The following is a 25,834-nucleotide window of genomic DNA, read 5'->3' on the forward strand; positions in this document are numbered from 1 at the left end:
CAAATGCATTTTATTTTTTGGTAGGTGTATTTTTTATATATCTGCTGACTTCATATATAAATGTTGATAAGATACTACTGATTTACCGTTGGATTTTCTTGGGTTGTTTTTCTAGCACTGATGTCAGTAAGTCTGCATTTACTTGTCTCATCCTTTTTCACTGGTGACCAGTGTTTGGTAAAAGGATGGACCAGGTTAGACATGTAAATTATGGTCCTGTAGCAGACCAAAGCTAATTGGGGCCTTGAATATTAGACTTGAGTAATTCTTGAGACCATCTTATTGGGAAAACAGGCTGGCCCTACTCAGCTTTCTAATAACATGTAAAACATTCTTTGAAGGAAATGGAAAGAAGTCTTCATTTCATAGAATATTCGAAATTAAAGCTGTTTAGCAGTGGAACCCTTGTCCAAATGGGAGCTTGTGGGGAAGTTCCTTATGTAAAGAACATATAAAATATTTGGTTATAGGGGCCTGGACTGCTGGATCACCATGTTCTGAAAACCAGAGTGTGTAAAGATCATTTTGAAAATCACTGTTTTTGTCTAATTCCCTTCTTGTGGATTATTGAGAGAATTATTTCAGTCTAAACAATCTTCCATTAACCGCCTTCTACGTATTCTTGGGTTGCCACTCCCATAGTCCAGTGTTATGCTTTTCAAATGCAAACTGATGTTAAATAGCCTAAGTGGAATTCATTGGAATAAACTTGCAGCCAAAAATGAAGTCTGTTCCAATAATGAGTAGGGTGGCTTATAAATTGTGTACATCTCTTTAAGATAGATTGAGTGGGAAAAAAAAAAAAAAGGAGATTGAGTGATTTTGTGGGGTGCAAACCAGATGATTTGATTCTTGGTAGAATTGATCTGAAGTGAAAGCTGGGACCTGCTGCAAAAGATTTAACTCAACGGGACTCACGACCCTGCGGTGTTACCTTTTTTTTTTTTCAGCAGAATAATCTTAACCTCCTTTAAAGAGTCTTCAGAAAGGTAGAAAACATTTTACCAACTCAGTCCCAGCCTAAGGAATTTCAGAAAAGGGCTCGGGCTAAGCTTTAAGCGGATATATAAATATACTTTTACTTTTTTATTTAGAGAGAAGTTCTTCTAACTATAGGATTAAAATGATGGATAATATAGGCATTGGTAGGTCTCATATTAAAATAGTGCTAAGAGAAAAATTTGAATCTTTCATGTGTGCATAGAGGTTAAAAATATTTTTCAGAGACTTTGGCTATGAAAGGATTAACACTGAACTGTTTAGGAAAAAAAGAAGAAGCGTATGAATTTGTTCGTAAAGGACTTCGTAATGATGTCAAGAGTCATGTCTGTATCCTTTTGCAGTAGTTGAATAGTTTAATTTCATTTATGTATTTTCCATTTACTAGTTTTTTCTTACTCAAATTAAAAAACACTTTACTATAAAAAAATTTAAAATTATGTGAAAGAGTGAATTTAATGAACTCTGTATACCCATTATCCAGTTTCAATAATTATCAACATTTTTAATAATTAGTTTCATCTGTTCCCTACTCCTTGTTTTCTGTTTATTGGAGTATTTTAAAGAGAATTCCTGTGCGCTGTATATTTACTGCAGTTGTGCTTAGTGTGAGAGAAAAGTAACTTTGATAATTATATGTGACTTAAAACCCATTGTTTTTTTCCTATATATCCATAAACTGAGGATACTTTCCCCATTCCAAACAATGACTTACCTGTTATAGTACTTACCTGTGTAGTAAAATCTATGGTCCTTAAAAGTTTCTTAAACTTTCCTTTAGAAATTTTAGAAGAAAAATCCAGAAGAAACTTGTTGTAAAATAGATTTTATTTAGTATTAAATGTTATATTATATTGGTTCTTCAGCTTGGTTTCTATTGCACAGGGACTTAGCTGTTACCTCACTGGATACTTATAATCATATTTTTCCTTGGCTAGTATCCCAGTTTGTAAAAAAACAAAAATACTCTTTAGGGATGGGTCATTGAAATTATTTTAATTTCTATTTTACCTGTTTATATACTTATTGACAACCATATCACATATTGTCCTTGTATCTTAAATTTTTACATTTAAATCATCCAGCTATTGGCCAGTATTGAACATCAGTAGTCTTAGTGGTGTTTTTACATATTTAGCTTAGGGTTCTCTCAAAATACTAAATACTTATTTCTTTATCCTGGTGCTTACCCCAGAGCGAAGAGAGAGGGCATGTAAGTATGATAGTTTCTTTTTGGCTCCAAGATATGCTAAGACTTTAATACATTAAATAAAAACTTAATTTTTGTGGTCTTTAATATCACTAGTGAGTTAACGGATGGTTGCATATTATTTTATAATCAATTGAATATATACTTGTTTTAAAAGATAATTGCAGTTTTTGAATATGTTGTGTTTCCATACGTAGTGTTTGAGAGTGAATGTTGAGGTGCTGGCGTAGGAAAGTGAGGGGATGGAGGTAGGGAACTTGAAGAATTTTTACCAATAATTTTCTAAGTTTACTTAAAAATATATTATGGAAAATTTCAGACGTGTACAAAAATAGAATAGAATAATGCACCCCTATGTGCCCATCACCTAGCTTCAATAATTTAACAGTTGTCAATCAAGGCTGGTCTGGTTTCATATTTTATCACCTGCTAACTATCCCCTTCCCTCTGATCCCAGATCATTCTGAAGTAAATCCCAAACAAAATATCATTTTGTTAATAAGGTAAGCTTTCTGTTAGATATGTAGCATAGTATATTCTAGAATCTGTGAATGTCTATTTCCTTAACTTAATAGGTTGGCATGTATATGGACTCTTGCAGCGTTCTGATAAGAAATATGACGAAGCTATTAAGTGTTATCGAAATGCCCTCAAATTAGATAAAGATAATCTGCAAATTTTGAGGGATCTCTCTCTGTTACAGATCCAAATGAGAGACCTTGAAGGTTATCGAGTAAGTACTTTAGTCTTAAATGTACATGTTTTTATAATAGATATAATTTAAAAGCATGTGAATTCAGAATGAGGTGAACTTAAGACAAGATCATGTAGACCTGATTGTTCATTACAGACTGTATCAGGAGGGGAAAGGCACTTGGGATCTTCCCTCTGATAATAGTAGTGGAACTGTAAACTTGATCATCAAAAAAGGATAACTAGTTTATTCATTTAATGCTTGTTTTAAATACTAGAATATCTCTTATATGCTAATGTTGTACTGTATTCTTTGTGGGCTTGATATTTACAGATTTTGTAAATAGAGCTTTTATAATTGAAATCTAAATGTAGAGATTAATTAGCTTTCTTTATTATGGGTTAGAAAATGCAAAATATTGTGAGAAGGATTGCCATAAATGTAGTCTGAGGCCTCTTCAAACTGTTATCTTCAACTCTGCTGGGCATCTCCATGTGCTTTCCTAAATTGAAGATGTCCAGAATGGGATTCTTTCACTTTCTCATGTGAAGGAGGCTACCAGCTCTTAATAGTTCTCTTTAGATAAGTCTTCTTTCGTTTACTTTTTTACTTTTGCCCTTCTACTGCCATGTAAGTCCTTGTACCCTATGCCTAGACTTTTGCAGACGTTTCAGGGGTTCTGCTGAGCTTAGTAATGGCACCATTCATCAAGGTTGTGTGGTTTTTCTTCATTAGAACTTAGCAGCATAAGGTTGGTGAGAGTTAAAATCAGTTATCTTTAGAAATAAACAAGTTAGTAATATTGGCAAGAGACTGGTTGCTAGGAGGGGTAGTGAAATAAATGAAGATAAAAGAGCTGGTTGTTATAAGTGAAGGATTCAAGGAACTGGAGGTACTGGTGGTGTCCAAGAACAAGGGTAGGAAGGTCACCGAGTGAGAGTGTTGGTGGCATAGGAGCTGTAGCCAGAGTGAGTGTCTGAATTTATGATTTCTAGGTGGCTGTAAAGTCTAGGGTGTGGTGGTGAAAGTGAGTCACTGAAGCGGGGTGAAGATCATTAAAGATGACAAAATCTTGGATCTAAGAAGATAGGTTATTGGACGGGTGATCCACAGTGTTGCATTTGCCCAGGATGATGGCGGGATTTGGCAGACAGATGAAAACTGAGTCAGACTTTAATGAAGTAGGGGAGTGACTGAGAAGCAACAGTGAAAGTAAGGGTGATACAGTGATAGAGCTTAATGCCATGTGCCTAAAAGGAACAGACACTTATGCATGGATGTAGAGGGGTGATATATTAAGTTGTTTTGTCGATGGTATCTTTTTTAAAAAATTAATTAATTAATTTAATTGGCCGTGTTGGGTCTCTTTTGCTGTGCGCGGGCTTTCTTTTAGCTGCGGTGAGTAGGGGCTGCTCTTCATTGTGGTGCGTGGACTCCTCATTGCCGTGGCTTCTCTTGTTGGGGAGCACGGGCTCTAGGTGTGTGGGCTTCAGTAACTGCAGCACATGGGCTCAATAGTTGTGGCTCACGGGCTCTAAAGTGCAGGCTCAGTAGTTGTGGCACATGGGCTTAGTTGCTCTGTGGCATGTGGGATCTTCCTGGAGCAGGGATCGAACCTGTGTCCCCTGTATTGGCAGGTGGATTCTTAACCACTGTGCCACCTAGGAAGCCCTGATGGTATCTTTTTTAAAAAGATCTGATCGTGGTTCTTCTTGTGGCATATAGTGTGGATGGACAGCATCCATTCCAACAACAGTCACAGAAGCTAAACATTACATTTTCAAATTCATTGCAGCTAGTGTTCCTCATGAGACCCTGTTCCTCCAAGCAGTTGCACTTGCCTAAAACTTGGAGGCAGATATGAGCTATGAGGAAGTTGGGGCTGTGTAGGGAGGTTGGATTTTCTGCTAGTCTGAAGGTAGCTTGCTTCTTCTGGGGCAGCCATGGTGGAATTTCTGGTGTTTTCTCCCTAATGTCATAGATACTGAACCGTCTTAGAGTAGCAGCAGTGGTGTTTCTGCTAGAGAAGTCCAGTCAGATGTTTGAGTGTTTTCCCTGGCTGTGTCCATCCTATCTCTGGGGCCTATTATAATAATGTAAAATATGTTGTAATTTCATATAATAATTATATAAACAGCAAACTTTAGTTACATGAAAAGCTATCTTAGTCTCTCTTCTAAGATGTTTAGTTACCGTAAGAAATTCTCATTATGTAAAGATAATTTTATAGGGCAGCCCAAAAGCATTGACCCCAAGGACAGCTTTTCAGTGACAGCCTTACAGTGAGCATTACAGGGCATTCCAGAACTTAAGTTTAGATAAGGAAAATAAAAAGTATTTGTTTTTTTTTTTTTAAACTTTTTATTTTATATTGGAGTATAGCCAATTAACAAGGTTGTGATAGTTTCAGGTGCACAGCAAAAGAACTCAGCCATGCATGTGCATGTATCCATTCTCCCCCAAACTCCCCTCCCATCCAGGCTGCCACATAACATTGAGCGTAGGTCCTTTTTGGTTAGGAATTTTAAATACAGCAGTGTGTACATGTGGATCCCAAACTCCCTGACTATCCCTTCCCCCCATCCTTCCCCCGTGGTAACCGAAAGTTTGTTCTCGAAGTCTCTGAGTCTTTCTGTTTTGTAAATAAGTTCATTTGTGCCATTTCTAAAAAAAGTATTTCTGTTTTATTCTGAAGTTCAGAGATGTTTGTTCATTGAATTCATTAGAAAGGAATTAAAGGTATTTTTTCTTAAAACTCTGATGAATTATATTTTAGAGAAACTTAAGAAAGCGAAAAAAATCTAAAAGAATTTTTTTTTTTTTTTTAAGGAGACAAGATATCAGCTTCTTCAGTTGCGCCCAACACAACGTGCTTCCTGGATTGGATATGCTATTGCATATCACTTACTGAAAGATTATGATATGGCACTAAAACTACTGGAAGAATTTAGACAAACTCAGCAAGTAAGAACTTCATTTTAACATTTTCTCCTACCTTAACAAACTAAAATAGTTGACTTCTATATTGCTTCCACCCCCAAGCATGAATTAGTCTTTCACACCTATGGAAGAACTTGAAAAATCTTTGAAATGATTGGAAAAAGTTAAAACATAGAATTCACAATATGAAATAAACATAATATAGAAATTTTTATATACTGTAATTTCAACAATATTCAAATGAATAAAGAAAAGAATACATGAAAATAAAAATAGTTTTGTGACTGTGGGAATTGTTTCTCTAATGTATGTTGCCTTATATTTTATAGAAATATGTTAATAAATACATTGTAATACATATGTAAAATAGGAAAATACAAAAAATATGCTATGTATTACAGGAGAAATTTAAAAAAGTTAACATTTTGCCACAGTTGTTCCAGATTTATTTTTTTAAAGAAATAAAATGTTACAGAAACAGCTGAAGTCCTCTCATGTCCCTTCATAGAAGTAGTCACTATTCTGAAATTGATATAGGTCATTTTTAAAAAAATTTTATTTATTTTTATTTATTTATTTATTTTGACTACACTGGGTCTTTGTTGCTCCACATGGGCTTTCTCTAGTTGCAGCGAGCTGGGACTGCTCTTTGTTGTGGTGCTTGGGCTTCTCACTGCGGTAGCTTCTCTTGTTGCGGAGCACCGTCTCTAGGCAAGCGGGCTGTAGGCTCATGGGCTTCAATAGTTGCAGCACACGGGCTCAGTAGTTGCAGCATGCAGGCCCCAAAGTGCGAGGGCTTCAGTAGTTGTGGCACATGGGCTCAGTAGTTGTGGCTCGTGGGCTTAGTTCCCTTTTGGCTTGTGGGGTCTTCCCAGACCATGGATTGAACCCATGTCCCCCGCATTGGCAGGTGGATTCTAACCACAGGACCACCAGGGAAGTCCCTGGTATAGATCATTTCTAGTCATGTTCACATTATGTAAAGTCCATAAAAGTTACAAACTATTATTTTGTATATTTAAGATCTTACATGAATGATATGCAGATTTTAAAATTCAGCATTTCTTTAGATGTATCTTATGTTGATACATGTAGGGCTAGTTTATCCATTTTAAACTGCTTTTTGGTGTTCTGTTACATAAACAAGCTAATCTACTCTACTTTTTCTCTGTTAAAAATAAGTGCTGCAGTGAATATTCTTGTCTATTGTTTCATTAGCCACAGTTGTGAGTTCCTCTTCAGTTTATACCTAAAACTGGAATTGCAGAGTTGTGGCTCCGTGCCTTCAGTTTTACTAATTTGAAGTACCTGTACTAATATATATGCCCACTAGCAAGGTTTTATGGTTATTGTTTGCCTCTATCTTTACTGACGCTTGATGTCAGCTCTGTTACTTTTTCCAGTCTTCTGAATGTGAAGTTTATCTCATTCTTTTTTTCAAAATTAACTGATTAATTAATTGGCTGCATTGAATCTTTGTTGCTGCGCGGGGGCTTTCTCTGCTTTTGGAGAGCGGGGGCTACTCTTCATTGTGGTGCGTGCGCATCTCATTGTGGTGGCTTCCCTTGTTGCAGAGCACAGGCCCTAGGTGTATCGGGCTTCAGTAGTTGTGGCACCCGGGCTCAGCACTCTCGCAGGCTCTAGAGCACAGGCTCAGTAGTTGTGATGCACAGGCTTAGTTGCTCCATGGCATGTGGGATCTTCCCAGACCAGGGCTTGAACCCATGTCCTCTGCATTGGCAGGTGGATTCTTAACCACTGCACTACCAGGAAAGTCCCTATCTTCTTCTTCTTCTTCTTTTTTTTTTTTTTAAGCTTTTATTTATATTTTGGACGTGCCACATGGCTTGCAGGCTTGTGGGATCTTAGTTCACCCACCAGCTATTGAACCTGGGCCCTCAGCAGTGAAAATGCCAAGTCCTAACCACTAGACTGCCAGGGAATTCCCTCATTATTCTTTTAATTTGTGTTCCTTTGATTATTAGTGAGAGATACTGGGATAAGAGATACGATCTGTACTGTTCTTTTGATGTCTATATATGGCCTCATGGCATGAATTGGGAAGTGTTCCTTCTTGTCTTTTGAAAGAGTTTGTGAAGGATGGTGTTAGTTCTTATGTAAACATTTGGTAGTATTCACCTGTGATGGCATCAGGTCCTGGGCTTTCCTTTATGGAAAGTTTATTGGTTATAATTTATTTTCTGCTTGCTGTGGGTCTGTTAAGATTTTCTGTTTCTTCTTGAGTCAGTTTTAACAGCTTGTGTTTTTTGGGAGTTAGTCCATTTCATCTAGGTAATCTAATTTGTTGGCATACAATTTTTCATAATAGTCCCTTATAATCCTTTTTATTTCTGCAGGGTTTGTGGTAATGTCTCTCCTTTTATTCTCAGTTTCAATAGTCTTTCTTTCTGGGTCATCCCAGCTAAAAGTTTGTTAGTTTTGTAGATCTTATCAAAGAACCAACTTGTAGTTTTGTTAAATTTCTCTGTGGGTTTTTCTGTGGGTGTGTGGTGTATGCCTTAGTACTAAGCCAAGCAGTTTACAATTCTACCTTAGCTTTCACCTCTTAAGGTGAAAGGTCACAGTCTCAAGGTCAGCAGGAGGTGAGAGCTGAGGGCTTTCTCAGGTCTTTCTGGAACGTTTATGTAACTCTGCATGTGTGTGACTTTTCAAAGCCCCTATGGACATCACATTTCCCAGCTTTTACTTTAAGGTTTTTGTTTAGTCTGTTGTTGGCCCTGACTGTTATCCATCTTTCAGGCACTATAAAGGTAAAACACATGCCTGTAATCACTTTTGATAAGCACTTTCGGCCCTCCCCTGCCCCCTCAAGGTTTTTTGCTCTGAGCCAACTCTGAGTTAGGCTTGTACTTGGAGTCTTGCAGTGAACCAACAGATAGGTCAGTTAATTACAGTTCTTTGGGAATGAGGCTTTGAAAGAGCTCCAGCTTTGTTCTGTTTTCATGGGTGGCTGTCAAGCTGCTCTGGGAATGCAAGCTTATTTTTTAGGGCTACTGTGTAGCTGGAGAGCATTGGATAGGACCAGGGCAAGTTAAAATGACACAAAACTCATTGGTCTTACTAAGATCTCACTGTTTTTCTTCGGTAAATGCTCCCCAGGTTGCCATAAGCCTTTGGTTAATTTCCAGAGTTCTGAAAACAGTAATTGTGACAGTTTTTGCCACTTCTTTCCTTGCTCTTATGGAGAGGTGAATTTTTGGAGTACTTTACAATGCTGTTTTTCCTGACATCATCCTCTTTGTATTTTCTTGATGAAAATTTTTTCTAAAAAAAGTTACCATTTTTTAAGGTACATTACCCTAAAGGCAAGGTATTCTTTGGAATGATCGCCAAACTGATTTTACCTGCTAGAGTGGTAGACTTTTTTTTTCATTTCATTTATCCAGTAATTCTCATTACAGAGTACACATAACAGTCCCCTGTTCTACCTTTCTGTCCCTGCCTTGCTATCCAGAGTCTAGTTCAGAGAAGGCATGGAAGAACACAGCCCTCCATATGTCTCAATAATGCACATGCACTTTTTTATATCTATTTTAGGCATTCTCAACCAGTTTTTGCTATGGTAGAGTAGTATATAGTTCTCTTATGTTACCTCACCATCTCTTCCCATTTCTCCTGATAATAGTTATATCAATATTTCTGGTTCTTTATAACATTAGGGAATGTACTTACACATTTGTGTAAGTATAAGCCAGCAAATGGCAGGAATTCCTTGTGTCTCATGGCTGAATATTATTCTGGTGTGTGTGTGTGTATCTCACATCTTTATCCATTCATTTGTTGATGGATACTTAGGTTGTTTCCATGTAACTATTGTGAATAATGGTGCAGCGAATATCACCCCCCCAGCCTTAGCATCCAGTTCTGTAGGGCTGTCTACTTTCTTTGAAGAAGAGCTCTTAACTCCGAGTGGGATGGATATCTGGTTACAGGGTAATTTAAACAAGGGTTTGGCTGCTGAGTTGATGGAAATGAGGTCGGGGTCAGCCTTTCAGTTAATGCCTTAATCTTGAGCCCCATTTCTCATTCCTGCACCCTCTGTTTACTTGTCATTTGAGAATCCTGAACCTGTTTGGGGTTTTCCAGGGCAGATAGCTATCCTCCCTAAAGATTTCTTCTGTACAGCTACTCTAGGCTTCAGCTTTGCCTCTTTTACTTCATCACTTACTCTTCAAAAACAAATCTCAAAAAAATTTTTTAGTAAATTTATAGTTATGTAGCCATTACCAGAGTCCAGTTTTAGAATGTTTTATCACCCCCGGCAAAAGTTCTTTTGTGCCCATTTGTCAGTTTCTACTCATCCCCAGTCCCAGGCAACCTCTGATCTGCTTTCTGTCTGTATAGATGTACCCTTTCTGGAAACTTCAAATAAAGGCACTCATAATGTAGTGTTTTGTCTGTAGATTCTTTTATTCAGAATGATTTTGAGATTCATCTGTATCAGAGCATGTATGAGTGATTCATTCCATTTTAATGCTGAATACTGTTTCATTATATGGATATACCACACTTTGTTTATCCATTTGTCAATTTATGGACATATATGTTGTTTTTAGTTTTAGTTGTTATAAATAATGCTGCTGTGAACATTTGTGCATAAGTTTTTGTGTGGACATATGTTTTTATTTCTTTTGGGTAGATACCTAGGAATGAAATTACTTGGTTATATGGTAAGTATATATTTAACTTTTTAATAAACTGCCCAGTTGTTTTCCTAAGTGGCTGAACCATTTTACATTCCTACTAGCAGTGTGTGAGAATTCTAGTTTCTACCTATCCCCACACCTGTTATTGTCCCATTTTTTGATGATAGCCACCTTAGTGGGTATGTGGTAGTATCTGTTTTGTGTGTCTGTATTTTTCTAACAACTAATGATATTGAGCACTTTATCATGTTCTTATTAGCCATTTATGTTTCTTCTTTGATGAAATGTCTGTTCAACTCTTATGCCCCGTTTTTAGTTGGGTCATTTGTCTTAGAGCTGAGTTGTAAGAGTTGTGTATTCTCAATACAAATTCCTTATCAGATAGGTCATTTGCAGATATTTTCTCCTAGTCTGTGGCTTGTATTTTCATGTTATTAATGGTGTCTTTTGAAGAGGAAAAGTTTATAATTTTGATGAAGTCCAGTTTACCTTTTTTTTTTTTTTTTTTTAAGGCAAGGGGTCACAAAGGTTTTCTCCTATTCTTCTACGATTTCTTTTATATTTTTAGTGCTCACATTTAGGTCTGTGAGCTATTTTGAGTTAATTTTTATATATGGTATGAAGTGTGTATCTAAGGCTTTTTTTGCACATGGATATTAAATTGTCCCACCATCATTTGTTGAAAAGACTACCCTGTCTCTATTGAAGTGTCTTGGCACATCTGTCGAAAATCGGTTGACCAGAATATACAAGCTTATTTCTGAACCTTGTATTCTGAACCTTGTATCCATTGATCTATATGTGTATCCTTATGCCAATACCAACCACACTGTCTTGGTTACTGTAGCTTTATAGTATGTTTGAAATTTGAAGTGCATGTCTTCCTGCTTTGTTTTTCTTCTTAAGATTCTTTTTTCCATGCAGGGTTCCTTTTATTTTCATTTGAATTTTAGGATCAGCTTGTCAGTCTCTGAAAGCTTGCTGAGAGTTTGATAGAGATTGCACTGAATTTTTAGATCAATTTGGGGAGAATAAATATTTTAGTCAAAAAAATATTGAGTCTTCTGATCCATGTACATGAAATGAAATGTCTGTCGATTTATTTAGGTCCTGAATTTCTCTTTGCATGTTTTGTAGTTTTTGGTGTATGGGTCTTGTTTCTTAAATTTATTGCTGAATGTTTTGTTCGTTTAGTTGCTGTTGTGAATGAAATTATTTTCATTTCCATATTGTTCGTTCCTAGTATATAGAAATATAATTGATTTTCATATTTTGATCTTATATTCTGTCACCTAGCTAAACTCCTTTATTAGTTCTAGTAGATTTTGGGGAAGATTCTTTAGGATTTTAATCATTTTTATACTTTTCTTTGGTAATAGGATTTGGTGACCTTTTCACTTTGCTGTAGGCAGAAGTCCCTACTCTTTTATTTGTTTTAAAGAATATGTTAATCTTCTTGGCTGTTAATCACTCTTCTATTTGTAACTGCTTATGGATTGCTTTTAAAGTCTGTGTGAATGACTGTGCTGAGAAAGCAATTAAATTAAAAGCAGATCTGTAATCGCTTTATGTTATTATATAAATAAGATAGTTTGGTTATTTTTTTCAGGTTCCTCCCAACAAAGTAGACTATGAATATAGTGAACTGATACTGTACCAGAATCAAGTAATGAGGGAGGCAGCTCTATTTCAGGAATCTTTGGAACATATAGAAACATATGAGAAACAAATATGTGATAAACTTTTGGTGGAAGAAATTAAAGGTAAGTTGAATTGCTTCTTCTTTTTTAATGGCCTCAATTAAAGAATAAAAGCTATATACTTTATTATGTCCTAACACTTAAATGAGACTTACTATGTATTAGGCAATGTTCCAAATGCTTTTATTATTAAGCCATTATTACTTAATGTAATCCTCATAACAACCCCATATGTAGTTGTTACATCCATTTTAGAGATCAGGAACTGAGGAACAGAGAGGTTAAGTGACTTGCCCAGAGTCACACAGCTAAGTAAGCTGTGTAGTGCTGTATTTGAGTGCAGGGATTTTTGACTCCAGATTCCATTTTCTTAAACAGTATGTTACCTGCCTTCATATTCATCCCCCTCCTTCAATATTTATCTCCATATGTAGTAAAATGAGAATAGTAAATGATGACACTGGGATCATCATGAAAGCAAGGTACATTTATTTTCATTATGGGCTAATTAAGGAGACAAGATTCTGAGAAATAGTTTGTTAAAAATGTTTCTCAACAAAGTCAAATACATTTTTCTTTTTAACTTTGCTCATCAATCACCCATTTCCTGAGCAATACTGTATTAAATAGGATGTCCATTTAAATTAACAATTAGTTTAAAACTAAAATCTCATATAGTTGCAGGACTTCTAAAGCTTAATAAAAATACTAAGATTTATTTACTTTTTTCACTGTAAGTTAATTGCTTAAACTGCTAATTTCACTTAATTTTTTAGCACTTATAACATGGGTATTACTTATTATTCCTTTTTATATTTGAAGAAATTAAGAGAGGTTAAGGACTTGCCCAAAGTCGCCCAGCCTTTTAGGAGGTAGAGTTAATTTCTAAACATAGCTTTTTGACTTCAGAGCCTTTACTTAAAAAAAAAATTTTTTTTTAATAGACTTTATTTTTTTAGAGCAGTTCCCCCTACCCTCCAAGACTGTAGTTTACATTTGGGTTCACTCTTGGTGTTGCACACTGTCTAGGTTTTAAAAAATGTGTAATGACATGTATTTACCATTATAGTATCATACAGAATAGTTTCACTGCCCTAAAAATCCTCTTCTGCCTGTTTGTTTCTCCTTCCCCCAACCCTTGGCAACCAGTAATCCTGCCTCCATAGTTGTGCCTTTTAAAGAATGTATTAGAGATGGAATCATACAGTACGTAGCCTTTTCATATTGGCTTCTTTCACTTAGCAATATGCATTTAAGGTTCCTTCATGTCTTTTCATGAGCCCTTTTAACTGCTGTCTTCTGCTCTTGTGGAGGAATGGGGCATGGTCATAGTTTTTTTATCCCCCCTTTTATTATTTTTTTAATTGAAGTATAGTTGACATACTGTTGAGTTTTAAGTAGTAGATGTTTATGTGTATTCCCTTTGTACCAAGTACTGTGCTGAGCATTTTAAGTACGTTATTTCAGTTGATTATGATAAAAACAGACTGATGTAGTTGATATTTTGCACGTAAGGAAATGGAAATTGGATGTTTTGTAAGTTATTCAAGGTCACAAAGCTAGAAAGTGGTAAAACTGGTAATTACACTTGTTAGTCTTACTGTAGAGCTTGAGTAATATGTAATACATATACATAGTAAAATAGTATACGTAATAACCACTATAATATGATGATGATGAAAGCTCAAATAGCACGTATGATTGAAGACATTTTAAAGGGTTGGTTTGAAACAGATTCTTAAGGGAGTGGGAAAGCTTAGGGATAGAAAGTTGAGATATATTCTTTTTCGAGATTCTCCCTTTTATCTGGATTAGGTGTGCTTTCCATTTTATCTGAGAAGTTCAGATTCTCACTTCCCATACCCACTTTCAATTTATATGGCTTAGTAAAAGGAATTGAGTCTTAGAGGTGACCCACATGTGAACATGGTTTGTGTAGTTTCTTGCTGTGAAATATTTAGTGTTAACTGTTTTGTGAGTTGTTTCTCTAATTTTAGTGACCTGAAAAGGACACTAAAAGAATTGAATGGAGAGTTGTTTAACGTAAGAATTGATTAGGAAAATTGAAAATCTTGCAGTAGGAAGGCAGGGATATTTCATTAGAATTATTTACCAATCTGTATATAGGGTATCTTTTGTTATCTTAAAGGGTGTATAAAAATGTGCATAATGCAAAGATTTTTACTAACAAATTAATATATATATATGATATATATACAGGGTGTGGAAGGGAGCCCAAAATGAATGTTAATGTAATAGTATGTGTAAATAAAGGTTCATTTCTGAAGGCAAGCTGTGAATTTATCTATGTTAAGTTATTTAAATTGCAACAAGCCCTGAAGGGAAGCACATACAGTTGTGTCTTTCATAAACACTTATTATACTAATAATGCTTAGTGAAATTTCTGGGATCAGAAAGATATTTCATGTTTAAGTAAAATGAATGTGACATTTAAACTTAATTTTAGGGGAAATGCTGTTGAAATTGGGAAGATTAAAAGAAGCGAGTGAAGTATTCAGAAACTTAATTGATCGGAATGCAGAAAATTGGTGCTATTATGAAGGCTTGGAAAAAGCTCTACAACTTAGTATGTACTGATTTTTTCCTACCTTCTCTTAACTAGTGTTTGAAGGATAGTAAAATATAAAATTATAATCTTATTTGAGGATGCATATTTTTAATATCAGCATTCATTTTTCCATTTAGGAAAATTACAGGTTAAACGTGGGAGTGAAAATGAATTCATATATTTGTATTAAATGCTTACAGATAATTTTAGGCCTTTTTTTTTTCATTTTTATTTTTATTTTGTTTTATTTTCGGGTCTTAGTTGGGGCACGCGGGCTCTTCATTGCGGCGTACCGGCTTCTCTCATCGCGGTGCATGGGCTCTCTAGTGTGGCCCGCGGGCTTAGTTGCCCCACAGCATGTGGGATCTTAGTTCCTGCAGATCAAACCCACATTCCCTGCATTCGGAGGCAGATTCTTAACCACTGGACCACCAGGACAGTCCCCAATATTAGGTTTTTCTTGATCCGCTAAAATGTTACCAATTTAGACTAAAGTGCTGGGGAAGAAACTGGGCATTCCCTTTGTGGGAAATGTCATCATTATTTAATATTTTTAAAGAATTAGAGGACTGTTACTCTCAACCTCTTAGAATAAGAATTGGGCCAAAGAAATGTTGCTGAGAGTATGTTTATGTTGTATATAGCATCAGCATAAAAAACGATCCTTTTACCTTAAAACTGGGCTAATTTATATAGAATAAAATGTATACATCTTCTTTTGAACTTTGATAACCTGGACCCTTTTCAGAAATCTAGGATATTATTCCAAATTTTCCCTAATATTTTCATAATGAGATACCTTTAGGAGCAGTTAATATTGTTAATATATTTACTCATGGGTAAATAAGTGTATTGAAATAATTATGAAACTAATATGAAATAATTATGAAACTCAAGAGTGATAAAACAGCAGAATTTTTAAATTTAAAAGTATGGTGAATAGGTAGCTGCCCATATTCATTTATAGTAGGAAGAATTATGAGAAAAATTTATTTGTTGTATCCTAATCACTTGTATACTTGAATCCAGGTTTTCTGTTTGGATTTAAAATTTAATGTCACAAATTATTAAGACATGTTTTCCTTAAATAATTGTTTTTAAGAAAATAATGAAAATTAAAATATTGATTAGGTCAATAATGTGTCTTAAAAAAAAACAGGACAAAAGTCATGTCTGAAGGTTGAAAATGTGAAATGTCTGATTTTTCTTTAAGCTACCAGTTATGAACATGTTAATGACTTAACTGTTTTAGTAAAATGAATGTAGCATGTTCCATATGGATCATCAGGATCCATGCTTACTATAAAATAGATTGATTATAAAACTAATTACATTACTTTATTTTTTTAGGTTCCTTAGGACCTTTTCTCCCCTGTGGTAAGTTCTGGAGCTCCAACTTGTGGCTTCAAATAGGGCAATGAAATGGTTTGGTTTTGTCTTAATTTAACTAGATTTTTAAGACTGGTTTTATTTGAGGTAGTGGGAAAGTGTTTTTTATACACTCATAGCTCGTCCCATTCTCTAAGATTAGGCAAAAATATGCAATAGCCTTCTTGCAAATTTTAGTGTAAAGGTCCTTAATATTTCATGAAGTCTCCAAATCGTTAACAGAATGTGAAAATAATTTTTCACATATCCCAGTGTTTAAAATTCAGCCACATTGGAGCTCCAAAACATATTATTGGGGGAAGGAAGGAGTGTAAACCAAATCAGACTTTACTTTTTGAAGTGCCGTGTTTATAATCTTGATACCGAACACTACATTTACTGTGGAGATACCTTGATTGCTAGCACTGAGGGTTATTCTTACAGTAATTACATATCTGTGGTCTGAATTAAAATCCACCTAGAACTTTATAGTTTAAAAACGGTTTGTTTACTTTTTCTTAAAATTCTGCTGTAAATTGTCTTATTGCTTATATGAAATAATGCATGTAATCTCTCTTTGTAAATCCTGCAGGATATTATTCTAGAATAATAAGCTAGACCCAGATCCTATTCTGCAGATTGTTATTGTAGTTTACATATAGATCCTGTATTTTGTATTATAAAACTAGATTGGTCTTGAGGGGGAGGATATAATTTTCTTTTAGAAGTGTTATTTTATATCGTATAATATTTGGGAGAAGTAGACTTTAGAAGACGACTTTAAAAGTCTGTACTAATGGGGTTCTTTTGTTTGGCACTCGGACAGGGACATGGACTAATGGGGTTCTTTATAATAGAGTTTCAGTGAAGATTTTAAGTGTCAAAGCTACCTTAGAAACTTAGTTCATCTTTTGAAATATTGTATTCAGGACCCTAAAACTGTTGCTTCTTTCAGCCTATCAATAGGTATTGCAGACTTTTGTTGGGTTTATATGGGTTACTTTGGGTTAGAGGATTTATGTAAGATATGTTACAAAGGAACAGTTTCTTTTTGTGGGTTGTGCATGCAGGAGTATAAGAGAAGTGCAGTGTGTCTTGCGCCTGTGTGTCTTGTGTGTATAAGATTTGAGTTGGATATAGAGTCTGTTGTGATGAATATTAGGTTTCTCTGGATGCTGGATTTAAAATGGTGTTTGCTGATTATATTACTTCACTGCCACAGAGCTTTTAATGTCATTCTTACAAAAACTGAGAGCAGCTTTAATATTGATAATGCGATTTTTAATTTATAACATAATTTTTAAAGTTTGTTAGCATTTTACCATAGAGAAAAGTTTTGATGCTTTGAATCTCACACATATTTACTGATAATAGGCACTTTAGAAGAGAGGCTTCAAATTTATGAAGAAATTAGTAAGCAGCACCCCAGAGCAATTTCACCTAGAAGATTACCTTTGAATCTTGTCCCAGGTAATAATATTAGGATATCTTTTCTAACACTAATGATTACTTGTTGAAATTATTCAGCACCATTCACATTTTAAAAACTTGTTTCTGGAATAGAGTTTACATCTACACCAGTCTTGGGGGTGGGAGCGATCAGTTATTAATTTATTATGCATATATTGTTAAGAGTATTTATGTTGGTTTAGCTTTATGTTGGTTTTAAGTGTCCGAAGTTCTCTTTATAAAATTGTTTTTCTTACATGACTTTGAAAAGTAAACACCGTATTTAGAAGGTAAATTAAATTCCATACAATTGATGACAAATTATATGTGAGGTATTGTGATTTAAGTAGTAGAAGTTTTGAAATTCTAGATCTTCTTTTAGGACATAAATTCAAAGAAAGAGTTGTGAGCTCTTTGTGCCTGCCACATTGTTTAAGATAAAAACATCACCAATCCTGTGCGAGGCCCTCTCTCCTCAGAGTTGACCACATTCCTGAGACTTGCTTTTTATCATGCTGTCATGTTTTGTAGAGCTCCATGTATTTTGTATCCCTAGAAACAAAAACAAAAACTCTGCTTTTGTACTTCATGTAAATTGGAGCACTGTGGTATGTATTCTGTGATTTGCCTTTATTGAACCGTAGTATATTCATGACCTTAATCTGAGTTGTAGCATGTAGCTGAACTCATTTGCTGTTGTGCTTATAAGTGGTAAAGAGCATATTAGCTCTTCAGATAGTTAATGACATTGTAGATGATTTTATGCAAAATTGTGCCTTTTTCTTAAAGTCATCTTTTATTTTTAGTTGCAAGTGCTGTAGGTTATGAATTATTTATTGGGACTTCTGACATGTCTTTTGATACAAGTCAGACCCTGGAAAGCTAATGTGACTTAAAGATCTCTATTCTGAACATCTGGTGAGGAGGTGGAGTATATTTTCTAATAAATTCTCATTTACAGTGGAAATATTTATTTAAATAATTGTGTTTTTTCTTTTTTTAATTTTTAAGAACTTTTATTGAGATACAATTAACAGACAATAAACAGCATATATTTAGAGTGTACAATTTGGTATCCCAAATTTTATCAAAAGCTTAATGGACATTAAAAGCTTTTTAGTTGACTGACTTTAAAAATATATGAAATACCTCTTACAAATGTATTGGATTAGACAGTAGCTACAAATTTATTTAAAAAAAAATAAATAGTGCCTTTCAGTTACGTACATGATGAATAAATAGTATTCTTCTGATTCTTTCTGTTTTGTTTTGGCTTTGTGAATTAGACAGATTTCCTAATGTTTTCCAGGGAACATTAAGTCCAAGTGAATGTTAATATGCTTGGTAGGGAGGGTGCCCATGTACTGAGATGTTGTTCTTTGGTCAAGTGAGTTTGGGAAACTTGGCTAAATTCAGCAATCAGGTTTCTGCAGGACTTCCTAGAACTTTTAGTATATGCATTGTGAATTTCCAAGAGGGTATGTACTGGGGTGGGGTGGGGAGGCATTTCCCTAGTAAAAGCGTTTTCTGAAAGATGCTTGGGCTCACATTTCTATATCTCCTTTTTTTTTTTAAACAGCTTTTTGAAGTATAACTCACATACCATAAAATTCACTTTTTGAAGTGTGCATCTCTGTGTTTTAGTATGCTCTGGGAGCTCTGCAACCATCATCACTTTCTGGTTTCAGGAAATGTTCATCACTCCAAAAAGAAAACTCACACCCATTAGCAGTCACTCCTTGCCCCTGTCCCTGCACCAGACAGTCAGTAACCTAACTTTCTATACCTGTGGATTTGCTGGTTTTGGACATTTTGTATACTTGGAATCATACCATAGGTGGCCTTTTGTGTATAAGGGAGGAAATATATTTTTACTGAAAGATAGCCTGGAGCCAGTGTTGATTGTAAAGTGTGATTTAGGTTAAAGTGGAATCATCCTGAACCCTCCCGGACATTCTGTCTTTGAGATGCTAAAAGGATCTTTTTATAAGCTAGGCCTCAGTTGAGGCGTCTTGACGGCTTGGGCTTCAAGGTCAGCATCGTTTGAGGTTCTAACATAACATGTATTTACAAAGCTCTAGGGACCCTATATAAAATTGTGCAGCTACTTAATTGCACCTGTGCAACAGCTAAATACTTGAGTTTTTTTGCCTGTTTAGAAGTGTTTTTATGTGCAGTGAGAAAGATATCTCAGCATTATCAAAGGCAGTAAGATCTTTTTCAAGAAATGTGATGAAACTTGAGGATGCAAGTTTTGAAAAATACTTTCTGGTTTTTAGATAAACAGGTTTCTTACCTACAGATTAGTTGACACAGCTGAAGTCCTGGGGAGATTCTCCAACAGCCTGAAACGTTAAGGGCTGTGAAAACAGAGCTTTTCAAAATAACTAGTCTAATTCATCGTGGTCCATTGGTCGTCACTGGCCAGGGAGGAAGAGAGAGGGGAGGAGGCAATCCAGAGTATTAAGCAGAGAGTGTAATCAAATTTTGCTCCTATTTTATTTTTGTTTCATTGGATTATTTATTTTTATTTATTTTTTATTAAGATATAATTGATATATAATATGTAAGTTTAAAAGTATGATTTATCAATTGATACATTAATATATTCCATTATTATTACCACTGTAGTGTTCGTTAACACCTCCATTAGGTCACACGATTATCCTTTTTTTTTTTAATAGTGAGAACATGCACCATTATTTAGAATAAATTCCCAGGTTATCAGTACATAAGACCTCCCCCATTCTTTCTCATAGCTAGCTGCACAGTGGAACTGACAGTTTAGTGGGAGAAGAGGCTTTCCATGTAGTGGATACTTGATGGCTGAGGTACATTGTCTTTTAAATGAGGTCTTGCCAGTATGATCTGAATAGATTGAGGAAGTTGAAGAGTTCAGAGTAGCCTCTGACATGAAGATAAAATGCTTGTTTTCTCAGTAGATGATAGCAAATGTGGAAAACATTCTTAACTATAGAAATATGGTAGCTGTCAGATGTCAAGGCGTATAATGATAGACAACATTTATTGAGTGGTTACTGTGTGCTTATGTCTTGTACTTTTCATCTTGTGTGAGCCTTGCAAGAGTACTCTTGAGCTGGTGGTGTTATCCTTATCTTATAGTGGAGAAACTGAGGTTTTTAGTGGACAGTGTCACACGTGAAATAAGCAACATCTCTGACTGCCTACCACAATATCGTTAACCTTTGCTTTGTATCAGAGGAAGTGCTGGAAAGATTTGATCTCTAAAACTATTTTGATTTTTAAGGAAGTAATCATGTGTGTTCAACCCAGAGTGATATTTTGTGTTGTTTTGGTATACTTTGTATGTAATCTTTTGAAAAATCGCAGATTATCAAGATTGCACAAAATTTCACTCTGGGTTAAATATACATCATTACTTCTTTAAGAATCAAAAGTAGTTTCCGAGATCAAATCTTGCCTGCACTTCCTCTGTTATAAAGATTAGAGATCATCTGGAAACATTCTTTATAGTAAGTTGAGGTAACAAATGTTGAATCTTTTTAAATTAGATAAATTTTTCACTCAAAACTTAAAATTTCTCCTGATTTTTATGATATCTGTAATATGTTGAGTATGCATGTTCTGTTCAGTGGTGTCAGTCACAACAAATAAAAATAACCACTTGGGTTGTTGAGTACTTTGGTAAAATGTTGTGATTCATAAAGAACCTTAAGAAAGGTCATTTCTGTAGTCTTAGTTTAGCTTAAACCATTCATGATATATATGTATCTTTTCTTTTTTTCTTTTGAGTGGACAAATCCATGTCCTTAATGTTAACCCTTACTAGTCAAAAAGTTAGAGCCTTTGTATTTAAAATTAAATTTTTTTCAATTTTTTTCTGCTTTTAAAAAGTGATATTGAAGCCTTTTGGTAAGGGTTTAGCAATAAGATTTATTTACTTGATGTTACAAATAGGGTATTTATTTAATTCTAATGTTAGCATGCCCCAGGGCTCTGTCTGATGTCCTAAGTATGTTATTTTATGTATTGTCCATCTCACTCACTAGAATGTTAATAAATTCCATGAGGGCAGAGTTAAAACATTTTTTGCCTTAATCACAGCTGTATCCTGGATACTGGAACAGTGCCTGGCATATAGTAGGTGCTTGATAGATGATTGTGGAATGAATGACTGTTGAAGTAAATCACTAGGTGATTGGGAAACATTTATAAGTACTGAGTTAGTGTTTAAAAAGATATTTTGACTGCTACGTAAATATAGTACTGGTTACCGTAGAATCCTTTTAGAGTTTGCAGAGTGCCTTTTGAGATGTCTGCAGATAGTAGAATTGAGCCTTTGCTGGTCAGTGAGATTAGGAAAGATACTTCCTGTAGAGACTGTATTCAGAATGGATAGTAGGTTACTTTTCCTCAAAGCTGCACAGTCATTTTGTTCACCTATCTTTTGAAGTGTTCCTTGAAGATGTTTTGAACCTACATCTAGGGAAAATATACTTGCCAACCGAGGTATTTGGTGTTATGCTCTTTGGTGGTAACAAACAAATAATACGGACTGACTTTTTGGGTTTAAACATTGGATTGGGGAATCATTGTTTCTGAAGGAGTTTTATTTTTATTTATAAAATAATTTTGAGAACTGTTTGCATCAATCAAAGTAACAAAGTACACTTTTGTTTCTAGGTGAAAAATTTAGAGAACTAATGGATACGTTCCTGAGGGTTAACTTCAGTAAAGGCTGCCCACCCTTGTTTACTACTTTGAAATCTTTATATTACAATACAGAAAAGGTAAAATTTGGTCTTTATTCAGTTTTGCTGTACTCTTTTTACTAACTTAATTATTGTAGAAAGATTACCTTGTAAATAATATGCCATGATTCTATCACTTTCTTTATTCTAGTAATGGTGCACCTAAGTCTAATAGTAGATGAACTGAAGTTATATGTGTGTACTGTAAGTAGTATCAAAGGAAATGTCAGTCTGCGGAATTTACTGTTTAGAGTTTATAAAAGCACTAAAGTAAAGGTGGTTGTTTTTAATGGGTATACTTTTCTAGTGGGATTTTAAATTTGACCTATTGTCTCCAGAGGTCTGTAATTAACTATTCATGATTAATTATCTATTATTTTATAATATGGATGTGGATTTTTGACTTAATTATGCTTGCTTTTAAAGTTAGAGGATGGATAAAGTTAGTGCAACAGTAAAATGTCATTGGGCATTATTCGTTTTAACTAATAGGCTACATTTTAATAAAGATAGTTTTAGCTAGTTTTCGAATAAAGAGAATCATCTTTCTGCTTTTTAAAATTAGGAAATAGACTTGATTATGTATGAGAGAGATAATCAGAAAATTAGAAGTTAATAGAAAATAAGTTATACTTCTGCTTCCAAGCATTGCTTCTTATTTATTAAGGTCTAAAATCTCGTGTTCTTTTCTGTAATCAGTTTTTGAAAGTTACTATTAGATAAGGAAGATATTTTATTAGAAATGCTAAAATATTTTTAGTTAAACCTCTATCACTTTATGTTTATTTAGCTTTGACCCATAATTATTTGTAAATTAGCAATAATTGTGAATAATAAAATATTGAAAAAAGATCAGTGATAGATATAATTGATTGACACTTTCTTCTTTTGGCAGCAGGTTTCATAAACTAAAAGGGACAACTGATAGTATCTAGAGGGGAGAGGCTGAGGATGGCTAAGAGCACTTCAGCACTCTGTTCCTACCATTGGTGCACCCAGTCTCCTCACCAGTGGGCAGATCTCCACTTCTAGAAAGATACCTATAGTACCTGATTAGTAAAAAGTATGATTTAAATTAAAAAAAACCCTTACAGTTCTTTAATGTTTGTGGTATGCTTTATTTGACTGCAGTGGTACTGCTATTGATTTTTTTTCTGCTGTCGATTTTTTTTTGATAGTGATTGATTCATATGAAAACGTGTAGCAGTGCCTACCAATAATTTTTGTAGGTTATTTAAATTAGCATTTGCCAGAATTCTTCTCTTAATCATTTTGTCAAGGGTGACAGAGAAGAAGGGTGAGACGAAATGTCGGAAATAATGAAGTACAAGTATGTGGATTAGAATAGAGTAGTGCTTTTGTAACACTGTCTTACAGCAAGTACTGAATACAGTGGTCCCTACAGAATTTGTTCCTCTTATGCTATCACTGAGCTTTCACTGGCTTTCTCAGTTTTCTTAAGAGGCATAGACTTAAAAAAAAAATGCCTCCAGTATTGGTCCAAAATTACCATTGTAAAGGTGTTAAGCATTTGTTGGTATCTTAGAAAGCTTGGAAATTGCATTTTCAAAGAAGGCAGTAAAAATGCATTAATCTACATAGGAACCTTTGACATCTCTTTAGTGTTAATTTTTAAGCACACAACAGGAATGTTTACCATGTGCTTCTGAGAATTGAATTAAACTGCAGAAAATTGAGTTTAAGTTGTCAGAACTTAGTATGATGAGAAAAAAATGTACAAGTATGAGAAATCCTTCTCAAATCATTTTGGTCATATATATTTGTGTTTATTCAGAAGGGCATTTTAAAATCTGCATATTTCTGGTCAGCAGTGTGAGTCCTGCTTTTAGCTAGGGGCTGCATTTTTAACTCTCGTAGGATTTCAGAGAGGTTAAGGCTGATAAACAATTATGGTTTTGTAAACTTCCAAGTCTTAAAGAATAATCCATGTCAGGTACTGTGAAAATAAAATTATCTTTTGAAGTTAGCTTAGGATATTTTAAAAATTTCTCCAGCATTTTAAATTGTGAATTCACAGTTTAAGAGCAGTACAAGCATTTTTCATAATTCTAGATTTTTTTTTCCCTGTGAATTTATTTGCGGTGTATATATGTAGCTATAGTAATTTTGACCATAAAAATTTTGTTTATCGTCCCCTCAGCAATTTCACAAGCACTTAATGTGTTACTGTGTAGTCTTCAGTATCTTCTTTTTAATGACAGCATAGTCTTTTATCAAAATCATACCTCCAGTTATTGAACTTTGATTTTCAAAGTTTTTCCTGTTAAGAAAGTATATCTTTGTACACATAGCTTTACTTAGGATTTTTTTTTTTTCTCATAAATTCTCAGACTAAATTAATGGATAGATGGTATGAACATTTTGTTATTCTTGATAAACACTGTTTCTATAAAGCTGTAAACATCAATTTGTGTGACCAGTAGCAAAGTTTGTGAAAGGTTCACTGTGCCCTTACCAGCATTAGGTGGTGTTAAATATTTTCCCTTCCTGGGTTTGCTTTTCTAAGGAGATTTTTTTTTTAAACATAAAGAAGCTAAGATTTAATGTAACCAGATTTGTTGATCTTTATTTCTATTGTGGAAGTTCATCTGTTGTATTAAAAACAGTTTGGAAAGTCCTCTTTCTCTCGAGCAGTGCTTCTCAAGGTGGGACAAGGAGGAAATTGTGTCCCCCAGGGGACATTTTGCCATGTCTGGAGATACTTTGATTCCCACTGTGGTGGGGGTGTGCTATTGATACCGAATGGGTAGAACCCAGGGATGCTGCTAAACATTCTTCAGTGCACAGGACAGTCCCTCACAACGAAGAATTGCATTATCAACCTATTGGGCTAGATAATTCTTTGTTATGGGGGCTGTCTTGTACGTTACAGGATATTTAGCAGTGTCCTTAGCCACTACCACTTAGATGTCAGTAGCTTACCTTCAGTATTTTTTGTTGTTCTATTAACAGCTTTATTGAGATACAATTCACATACCATAAAATTGACTGATTTGAAGTAAGAGAGTCACTGATTTTTAGTATATTCAGAGTTTTGCAACCATCACCACAGTAATTTCAGAAAATTTTCATCACCTGATAAAGAAACCCCATTCATGTCTGCCTATCCCACTCCTCTAATCAGGCAACCATGAGTCGACTTTCTGTTTATGGATTTACCTATTTTGGACATTTCATACAAACGGAATCAAACAGCATGTGGTCTTTTTTTTTCTAGCTTCTTCTACTTAGCATAAATAAATATTTTTACCCATGTGGTGGCATGAGTACTCATGAGTATTTTCATCCTCTTTTATGTCTAAATAACGTCTCGTTGTATGGCTATACCACATTTATCTATCAGTTGATGGACGTTTTGATGGTTTGTATCTATTGGTTAGTATGAAAAATGCTATGAACATTTGTGTACCAGTTTTTGCATATACATGTTTTCATTTCTCTTGGCTGTATATACCTGGGAGTGGAGTTGCTAGGTCAAATGGT

The 25,834-nt window shown here is 34.7% G+C and overlaps 1 protein-coding gene across 11 annotated transcripts in view; it reads left to right on the forward strand.

The window, feature by feature from the left end:
• NAA16 (N-alpha-acetyltransferase 16, NatA auxiliary subunit) overlaps window positions 1-25,834 on the forward strand; it is an 87,655-nt gene that overhangs the window by 4,635 nt on the left and 57,186 nt on the right. For 6 of the 11 annotated variants that reach the window (XR_009048987.1, XR_009048994.1, XR_009048995.1 and 3 more), the window contains exons 3-9: window positions 1,225-1,329; window positions 2,785-2,942; window positions 5,733-5,867; window positions 12,120-12,273; window positions 14,679-14,798; window positions 17,523-17,618; window positions 22,263-22,369. Coding sequence is in view for 2 of the 11 variants with exons in the window: in XM_057707236.1 (XP_057563219.1) it covers window positions 1,225-1,329; window positions 2,785-2,942; window positions 5,733-5,867; window positions 12,120-12,273; window positions 14,679-14,798; window positions 17,523-17,618; window positions 22,263-22,369 (875 nt within the window). In the remaining 9 variants the exon portion in view is untranslated. Of the gene's footprint in view, window positions 1-1,224; window positions 2,458-2,784; window positions 2,943-5,732; window positions 5,868-10,503; window positions 10,535-12,119; window positions 12,274-14,678; window positions 14,799-17,522; window positions 17,619-22,262; window positions 22,370-22,481; window positions 22,593-25,834 lie in introns of those variants that run through there. The other 5 variants (XM_057707237.1, XR_009048991.1, XR_009048992.1 and 2 more) reach the window with 5 other exon arrangements.

This window comes from Hippopotamus amphibius, chromosome 14 (assembly GCF_030028045.1).
Source record: "Hippopotamus amphibius kiboko isolate mHipAmp2 chromosome 14, mHipAmp2.hap2, whole genome shotgun sequence".
NCBI lineage: Eukaryota > Metazoa > Chordata > Mammalia > Artiodactyla > Hippopotamidae > Hippopotamus > Hippopotamus amphibius.